The following is a 10434-nucleotide window of genomic DNA, read 5'->3' as shown; positions in this document are numbered from 1 at the left end:
GACAACATAATGCCAATTAAATTTAATATAATGTCTAAATTTCTACCTCCCATAGTGACAACAGTTGTTGCATTAATATTACACTAATGTGAGAAACATATATAATCTCTAATGAATTACTAACAATATGAAAATGCACCATTGCTTGTCAATAAAGATTGCAGTTTAAAAGATTCAAATTGTTTCAAAAATTTCAATTCAATGCAGATTATTATTATTATTTTTTTAAAATAAGATTATAACAAATGTGCTTATAAAAAGGAATTATCTGATAGTCAATTAAGTAATGTTTTTCAAATTTGAATCAACCATCCAAAAATTTTAATTCATTTTTTTTAATGTTAATAAATTTTCTTTCAAATTATATTAGATTTTATGACCATAAGTGAACAATTTATTAAATTTCATTTAATAATAACTGATTTTTTAAAATATTTTTTTGAACGCTTGAGTAAATTTGAAAAGTACTTAATTGTCTGAATTCAAATAATGTCCCCATAATAAATTTTTTTAAAAAATAAAGTATAAAAAATGCTGTAAATGCATTAATATAATTGTTTAGATTATTACTGTTTTTGTATAAAATAATTCTAACATGATTAAAAAATTAAACTGATCCTAAACAATTTTTAGTTTAAAACTCCACATATATAATATATAAATATATATGGTATATATAAGTAATATATATTATGGTAGACATTATTGGAAAACTTGATATTCCTTTTCTTTTGCACAAACTAATTATTAACAGTTAGTGCAACATTTCAACATCAGATGATAAAAAGGTATCTGACTATGTAATGATTCAGCCATTCATAATTTATAACAGTATATTGTTGGAATAATTTTTTTTGTGATATATGCTCATTTAAATATTCCAACAATATTTTTGTGCATAAAAAATGCCAAATTCAATATTACTTTCAAGCAGGAGTCAAAGTAAGTGGTACCGTTAAAGGTTGCAATACTTTCTGGCACACTGGGAGGTAGACTAGCGAGGGTACAAAAGCATTACCCTTGGAATTTCCATCCTTTTCTGGCTGAGCAAGAAGAAATGGTTGCATGATGTACGAGCCCGACTGAGGAGGATTCTGAGGCATAGCATAAGTCATAGGAAGGTGTGTTGAGAGTAAACCTCCAGTTGCTGAAGTACCCACTGAGGTAGGATATTCCAACATGGCATTGGTTGGGAGTTCAGTTATTTCCTCGTTATCATTAACTTCCTGAGGATGATGTTTTCTGATATGTATTTTTAAAATATTCCAAGCTCTTGTTACAAAATTACATACATGGCATCGGAATGATTTAATAAATTTCTGTTGAGTGATGTCTAATCTTCTCCCCTTGTGTGTACTATGGATGTGGGTCAGACACATCTCTCTAGTAAGGAACTTTTTGTTGCATTTACTGCAACGATATCTTTTGATTTTCAGTTGATCTTGAGTTTCTGGTATATCATTTGGAATGTTTTCTTTGGTATTTGAAAGCAAAGAAAGTGTTGAATTTGGTATCTGTTGGGGTGAACATGTTGACAGTGATGATTTTAAAGAAAGGCCGACTGATTTGTGACTCAACATGTGTCTCTGCAACGAATGATTATATCGATATGCTCGATAACAAATTCTACATACAAACTTCTTTTCTCCTTCAATATTGATTCCTGTGTGTCTTTTCTCATGAGCATACAAATTAGACAGCCAACGAGTGGAATATACACAATAAGAGCAGTGGTAAATTCTTGTACTACTCCCACCTAACCGCTTATTGTGCAATTGAGGATCATTGAGGAGGGAATTATTTGCTGCTGTTAAAGTTCCATTCATGTCTGGTAAATCAGGCATTACTACACTCGAGGAAGTGGGTTGTAATTTTGTCCCTGAGTTATTTAAAATACCCAAATCTTCGGGTGTGGTATGATGATCTTTGATTAAATGAATCTGAAGGGCAATTTTGTCAGCAAATATTTGGTTGCAGATAAAACAAAAAAGATTACTGCTAGGATTAAAATTTTCTATTTGAAGACAGAGCTTCTCTTTTATGATTTCACCATGATCATTTATCATGTGAGTTTTTAACCATTTGATACTTTTAAAACGACGATCACAGATAGGACAGACTTCTGTATAGTAACTAAAATAACGACTACTGAAATCACTTTCTTCACTTTTTGCCAAGGATTCCTTATCTGATTGATTAGAATAACTTGTAGACTCTTTACAGGTAACAGATGGTTCCTCAGCAATACCATGAGTATTTTGTTTATGAACTTTTAGGAAATATTTACTGCATAATTCTTTTTGGCAAATATCACATGTAACTCCACCTATGCTGCTGTTAAGTGCTGCTTCATTTGCCTGTGTTTCGACATCAATTCCATGCATCTTTAGCATATGGGTCTTCATGAAATATTTATTACAGAGTTCTTTATTACAGATGTTACAGTAATTTCTTCCAGTTATTATTGGTGATTTAGAAGTAGATGAATTAACAGAATTTCCTTCACTTTTAGTTATATTTAGATCTTCAGGCATGGGAAGCAATGGTTTTGAAACTGAATTATTATCTGGACATATCCCATGAATATTTAATTTGTGGCTTTTTAGAAAATACATACTACAAAATTCTTTTTGACATATTTCACAACGAACTCTAGAATTTATGTCTGAGATTGCTGTAGAGTTACTAGATCGTGGTATTTCACTATTTCCAGAACAAATTATTCCAGTAGGATTTATTTCCCTGTTAACAGAATGTACATTCCCATCTTCATTTGTTAAAACTCCATGTTCATTCATTACATGAGCTCTTAAAAAATATTTGTTATCAAACTCTAGATGGCATAAATTACAACATACTTTATTACTTTCAAGAACTGTAGAAGCATTTAACTCTTTTATCATACTTTGTAATTTTTGAAGATCTTGACTAACTGTATCATCAGGAATTAAATTATTTTCTTGAAAAGGTGGTGGTTGAAGAGGTTCATTATTCCTATTTTGATGATTTTCTTGTTCTTCAGACGAAGAGTATGATTGATTTTCTTCTTTATTAAATGGAATATTGTGTGTGTAAAATTTATGCATTTTTAACAAATAAGGACTTGCAAATGGTCGATTGCATATATTACATGAAAGTTCTCCTGATGTTCCAGTAGTGGTCATTAAATTTTCACCTTGAGATTCAATAATTCTATACTCATTTTCTTTATCATTATTCAATGCATCATATTTATCTGTTGTAGTAAGCTGAAGAGGCTGCATCTGAGGTTGAGATAGTGGATTTTGATTTTTATTTGGAGATTCTGGTGTTCCAATTCCATGCATATTTAATTTATGAGTACGAAGAAAATACTTGTTACAAAATTCTTTGCAGCATATTTCACAAAATGCTTCTAAATTAATCACTCCCATTTCTCGAAGTTTATCTTTAGTGAAAGCAGATTTATTTTCATTTGTGCTTGAATCTTGAGAATTTTGTTTATCATCACTGCTAGGAGGCAATGGAAAATAAGTTAAGCGATTTGCAACTTGAGAAATTGGTATTTGAATTCTTTGGTTTTCTTGTCCATTATGATTCTCAGTTCTAACATGATCGTTTAACAGATCTTGAACAGATTTAACTGACTTATCTGCAGAGGCAATAAAGGATGGAGAATTTGATGAAGATGTAAATGTTACATTTTTAACATCATTAGTTATTGGAGAAGGATTTTGACTTAAATCAACTATACCATGAATTTTTTGCTTATGTTTTCTAAGGAAATATTTATTACAGAATTCTTTTTGACAAATTTCACAATATGAATCAAGATTAGGAGTGAGATTCGGTGTCAGATTTGGAGTTAGATTTGTACTCAGATTTGGTGTTAAACTGGATGAAATATTAGGAGTTGAACTTGATGTAATAATAGGTGTCAGACTTGTTGAAATATTAGGAGTCAGACTTGTTGAAATATTAGGAGTCAGGCTTGTTGGAATATTAGGAGTCAGGCTTGTTGGAATATTAGGAGTCAGGCTTGTTGGAATATTAGGAGTCAGGCTTGTTGGAATATTAGGAGTCAGGCTTGTTGGAATATTAGGAGTCAGGCTTGTTGGAATATTAGGAGTCAGGCTTGTTGGAATATTAGGAGTCAGGCTTGTTGGAATATTAGGAGTCAGGCTTGTTGGAATATTAGGAGTCAGGCTTGTTGGAATATTAGGAGTCAGGCTTGTTGGAATATTAGGAGTCAGGCTTGTTGGAATATTAGGAGTCAGGCTTGTTGGAATATTAGGAGTCAGGCTTGTTGGAATATTAGGAGTCAGGCTTGTTGGAATATTAGGAGTCAGGCTTGTTGGAATATTAGGAGTCAGGCTTGTTGGAATATTAGAAGTTAAAGTTGTTGAGATATTAGGTGCCAAACTGGTAGTAATATTAGATGTTAAACTGGTAGTAATATTAGAAGTCAAGTTGGCAGTTAAATTGGTTGTCAAACCAGCAGTCATATTTGTAGTATGTACTGTTGAAGGAAATTCTGTTGGTAGAAACTGAGATATAGGCAAATTTTTAGATCCATTAGTATTGAAAGCTCTTGAGCAGGATGAACTGGTTATGGAATCCAAAGAATAAATGCCATGTTTATTCGCTTTATGAGTTTTTAAAAAATATTTGTTACAAAATTCTTTATTACACAGTTCACAATAAGCTTCTGGATTAAATATTCGAAGACCTGTGCTTGTATTGGAATTTCCATTTGCTAAAGATGAATTTTGGGCGTGAGGTGAAACAGGAAAAAATAATGGTGTCATAGAATTATGAAACATGGGTAAAGGCAGTGAGATATTTCTTGACTGATTTTCTACTCCTTCAGATACAGCAACAAGAGGTGGAATATTTGGTAATGAAAATGGAGTGCTTTTATCTTCCTGAGAATTATTGTTAGAAATATTACCATATAACCACTTTTCATTAGAAAACTGTAGTGGACAATCATTAGGAGAAGAATTATCCTTTGCAAGATCAAAATTATTTTCTTGTTCATTTATTGAAGCAGATTTATTGAAAGCTTGTTTATGTAGTTGTTTTTCCAATAACTTCGAAACATGTTCTTCTTCAAGATGAACTCTGAGAATATCTGATGTCGAAAATGTTCTTAAACAATGCTGACACTGAAAATTACCCACATGATCTAACTGCTCTTTCTCACTACATTTTTCTTCTAATGTTACAGTATCTTCGGAATTATTGTTAACCAAATAATCTTCCTGATCATCATCAAAATTTGACAACAGAGTTGTCTGATACCTCAGTGGATTGCTCTGTTTGCGTCTCTTTTTTGCTCTTGGTTCGTTTAGATACCCTGTTTCACAGGAAGATGTACTTTTATTTTGGAATTCATTAATATTTGCTTCATCAAATAATTCCTGACTTTCCAAAAGTGGGAATGTGTTATGAGGTAGATTGTTTTGTTTGTAAGGTGAAATACTCTCTGTAATTTTGTAATTCCCATCCTCTTCTCTTTGATTTACTTCCATTTCAGAATTAAAAGGGGAAGTCAAATAAATTTTTTCTAGTGATCTAGATGTTATTCATGAGGACTGTTTTAAATGATGAAGTTTCATAGTACCTAAGAAACAAAAATAATAATTGAAGATATAATTATAAGTTAATAAAAATCATTTTTGAAATTCATAATTTATCAATGTAATTCACATCAAGTATAAATATGCTAGAGATTCATTCCAAAATAAATTAAATCTAAAACATAAATCTCACTTTAAGAAAATTTTATTAAAACTAACTCATATTTTTTAACTTGATAATATTCTTGTCAAAAAACTTTATATAATAGTTCAATAATTTCATAAACTAATAAAAGTAACATTCAAAATTATCATTTAATGATAAATTTTTAAAATAATCTAATAGAATTTAGTTTATTTCAGTCTGATGCATGAGTCATTACTAAACAGATTTATCTTTTATTTAAAATTTTAAATAAAATATTTTAAATTACAATAATATATTAATCAAGATATACATTTATAAAAGTTATTTTATTAATGTAAAATTAATAGCACCACTAAAAATAATTTTAAAAATTCACTACACAACATAAAACCTTAATAATTACAGTAAATAATTTATTTTAAATTTATAAACTTGACAAGTGTTTTTGATCTTAATTAACCAGAGTTAAAATGAAGGTTTTTGTTGTGCAGTAATTCATGTTTATCCAGTTGAGTAAAGAAGTTTTTTGAAATATAAAAAATTTAAATTTAGTTTAAATGTGACTATAGTATCTTAGTAAGTCACAATAAATACATTCATACAAAATAAAAAAAATAAAAGAATACAAGTCAAAATGGTACTAACCTAAACTGTCTAGAAAATAAACAAGGGATTGCAGAGGAGACGAGGGAGAATGGGAAGGGAGATGACAGATGGAGACGGCATGAAGAGGACTAAAGACAGTTACAGATGCTAAAACATTATCATTCTATCCATAATTTGAAGACGGTTATGAACACTGGCATATTATTGTTATTTCTACCACTATTCTTACATATATAATATAATAAATGTTTATATATCTTGGCAATATTTTGTACTGATCTAGTATCTACGTATATCCGGTGTGTCGAACTGTCGCCTTTTTTATAGCGTCAATATCGGACTCGATGACCAATTAGTGCTTACTGAACCGTAGCACCATGCAAATGTCATGTGGCGTGATTCCGGCCGACCAATTAGCCATCACCAGCCATAACGTTATGCAAATCTGTGATTCCCAAGCCATAGTCTTATGCAAATCATACCGTGTGGCGTAATTGTCTGCTGACCAATCAGTGGCTGTACTTTCAAAAAGCCAACGGCCNATTCAAATAATGTCCCCATAATAAATTTTTTTAAAAAATAAAGTATAAAAAATGCTGTAAATGCATTAATATAATTGTTTAGATTATTACTGTTTTTGTATAAAATAATTCTAACATGATTAAAAAATTAAACTGATCCTAAACAATTTTTAGTTTAAAACTCCACATATATAATATATAAATATATATGGTATATATAAGTAATATATATTATGGTAGACATTATTGGAAAACTTGATATTCCTTTTCTTTTGCACAAACTAATTATTAACAGTTAGTGCAACATTTCAACATCAGATGATAAAAAGGTATCTGACTATGTAATGATTCAGCCATTCATAATTTATAACAGTATATTGTTGGAATAATTTTTTTTGTGATATATGCTCATTTAAATATTCCAACAATATTTTTGTGCATAAAAAATGCCAAATTCAATATTACTTTCAAGCAGGAGTCAAAGTAAGTGGTACCGTTAAAGGTTGCAATACTTTCTGGCACACTGGGAGGTAGACTAGCGAGGGTACAAAAGCATTACCCTTGGAATTTCCATCCTTTTCTGGCTGAGCAAGAAGAAATGGTTGCATGATGTACGAGCCCGACTGAGGAGGATTCTGAGGCATAGCATAAGTCATAGGAAGGTGTGTTGAGAGTAAACCTCCAGTTGCTGAAGTACCCACTGAGGTAGGATATTCCAACATGGCATTGGTTGGGAGTTCAGTTATTTCCTCGTTATCATTAACTTCCTGAGGATGATGTTTTCTGATATGTATTTTTAAAATATTCCAAGCTCTTGTTACAAAATTACATACATGGCATCGGAATGATTTAATAAATTTCTGTTGAGTGATGTCTAATCTTCTCCCCTTGTGTGTACTATGGATGTGGGTCAGACACATCTCTCTAGTAAGGAACTTTTTGTTGCATTTACTGCAACGATATCTTTTGATTTTCAGTTGATCTTGAGTTTCTGGTATATCATTTGGAATGTTTTCTTTGGTATTTGAAAGCAAAGAAAGTGTTGAATTTGGTATCTGTTGGGGTGAACATGTTGACAGTGATGATTTTAAAGAAAGGCCGACTGATTTGTGACTCAACATGTGTCTCTGCAACGAATGATTATATCGATATGCTCGATAACAAATTCTACATACAAACTTCTTTTCTCCTTCAATATTGATTCCTGTGTGTCTTTTCTCATGAGCATACAAATTAGACAGCCAACGAGTGGAATATACACAATAAGAGCAGTGGTAAATTCTTGTACTACTCCCACCTAACCGCTTATTGTGCAATTGAGGATCATTGAGGAGGGAATTATTTGCTGCTGTTAAAGTTCCATTCATGTCTGGTAAATCAGGCATTACTACACTCGAGGAAGTGGGTTGTAATTTTGTCCCTGAGTTATTTAAAATACCCAAATCTTCGGGTGTGGTATGATGATCTTTGATTAAATGAATCTGAAGGGCAATTTTGTCAGCAAATATTTGGTTGCAGATAAAACAAAAAAGATTACTGCTAGGATTAAAATTTTCTATTTGAAGACAGAGCTTCTCTTTTATGATTTCACCATGATCATTTATCATGTGAGTTTTTAACCATTTGATACTTTTAAAACGACGATCACAGATAGGACAGACTTCTGTATAGTAACTAAAATAACGACTACTGAAATCACTTTCTTCACTTTTTGCCAAGGATTCCTTATCTGATTGATTAGAATAACTTGTAGACTCTTTACAGGTAACAGATGGTTCCTCAGCAATACCATGAGTATTTTGTTTATGAACTTTTAGGAAATATTTACTGCATAATTCTTTTTGGCAAATATCACATGTAACTCCACCTATGCTGCTGTTAAGTGCTGCTTCATTTGCCTGTGTTTCGACATCAATTCCATGCATCTTTAGCATATGGGTCTTCATGAAATATTTATTACAGAGTTCTTTATTACAGATGTTACAGTAATTTCTTCCAGTTATTATTGGTGATTTAGAAGTAGATGAATTAACAGAATTTCCTTCACTTTTAGTTATATTTAGATCTTCAGGCATGGGAAGCAATGGTTTTGAAACTGAATTATTATCTGGACATATCCCATGAATATTTAATTTGTGGCTTTTTAGAAAATACATACTACAAAATTCTTTTTGACATATTTCACAACGAACTCTAGAATTTATGTCTGAGATTGCTGTAGAGTTACTAGATCGTGGTATTTCACTATTTCCAGAACAAATTATTCCAGTAGGATTTATTTCCCTGTTAACAGAATGTACATTCCCATCTTCATTTGTTAAAACTCCATGTTCATTCATTACATGAGCTCTTAAAAAATATTTGTTATCAAACTCTAGATGGCATAAATTACAACATACTTTATTACTTTCAAGAACTGTAGAAGCATTTAACTCTTTTATCATACTTTGTAATTTTTGAAGATCTTGACTAACTGTATCATCAGGAATTAAATTATTTTCTTGAAAAGGTGGTGGTTGAAGAGGTTCATTATTCCTATTTTGATGATTTTCTTGTTCTTCAGACGAAGAGTATGATTGATTTTCTTCTTTATTAAATGGAATATTGTGTGTGTAAAATTTATGCATTTTTAACAAATAAGGACTTGCAAATGGTCGATTGCATATATTACATGAAAGTTCTCCTGATGTTCCAGTAGTGGTCATTAAATTTTCACCTTGAGATTCAATAATTCTATACTCATTTTCTTTATCATTATTCAATGCATCATATTTATCTGTTGTAGTAAGCTGAAGAGGCTGCATCTGAGGTTGAGATAGTGGATTTTGATTTTTATTTGGAGATTCTGGTGTTCCAATTCCATGCATATTTAATTTATGAGTACGAAGAAAATACTTGTTACAAAATTCTTTGCAGCATATTTCACAAAATGCTTCTAAATTAATCACTCCCATTTCTCGAAGTTTATCTTTAGTGAAAGCAGATTTATTTTCATTTGTGCTTGAATCTTGAGAATTTTGTTTATCATCACTGCTAGGAGGCAATGGAAAATAAGTTAAGCGATTTGCAACTTGAGAAATTGGTATTTGAATTCTTTGGTTTTCTTGTCCATTATGATTCTCAGTTCTAACATGATCGTTTAACAGATCTTGAACAGATTTAACTGACTTATCTGCAGAGGCAATAAAGGATGGAGAATTTGATGAAGATGTAAATGTTACATTTTTAACATCATTAGTTATTGGAGAAGGATTTTGACTTAAATCAACTATACCATGAATTTTTTGCTTATGTTTTCTAAGGAAATATTTATTACAGAATTCTTTTTGACAAATTTCACAATATGAATCAAGATTAGGAGTGAGATTCGGTGTCAGATTTGGAGTTAGATTTGTACTCAGATTTGGTGTTAAACTGGATGAAATATTAGGAGTTGAACTTGATGTAATAATAGGTGTCAGACTTGTTGAAATATTAGGAGTCAGACTTGTTGAAATATTAGGAGTCAGGCTTGTTGGAATATTAGGAGTCAGGCTTGTTGGAATATTAGGAGTCAGGCTTGTTGGAATATTAGGAGTCAGGCTTGTTGGAATATTAG

General features: G+C 31.0%; 2 protein-coding genes across 2 annotated transcripts in view; both read right to left on the bottom strand.

The window, feature by feature from the left end:
• Nucleotides 1–607: 607 nt before the first annotated feature.
• On the bottom strand, nucleotides 608–5600 carry LOC111628776. Its single transcript, XM_023372651.1, has one exon. The coding sequence runs from the start codon at nucleotides 5511–5513 to the stop codon at nucleotides 927–929; it is 4587 nt and encodes a 1528-aa protein (XP_023228419.1). The 5' UTR covers nucleotides 5514–5600; the 3' UTR covers nucleotides 608–926.
• A 1384-nt stretch (nucleotides 5601–6984) lies between these two features.
• Nucleotides 6985–10434, bottom strand: part of LOC111626267 — a 68808-nt gene continuing 65358 nt past the window's right edge. The window contains exon 3 of the mRNA XM_023369616.1: nucleotides 6985–10434. Within this exon, the coding sequence (XP_023225384.1) occupies nucleotides 7304–10434 (3131 nt within the window). The 3' untranslated portion in view covers nucleotides 6985–7303.

The sequence above is a fragment of the Centruroides sculpturatus genome, unplaced genomic scaffold, assembly GCF_000671375.1.
Source record: "Centruroides sculpturatus isolate CEXI.00-Female unplaced genomic scaffold, Cexi_2.0 scaffold93, whole genome shotgun sequence".
NCBI classification, from domain to species: domain Eukaryota; kingdom Metazoa; phylum Arthropoda; class Arachnida; order Scorpiones; family Buthidae; genus Centruroides; species Centruroides sculpturatus.
Note: the sequence above shows the minus strand (reverse complement) of the source record. Positions and strands in the feature narration are given on the sequence as shown.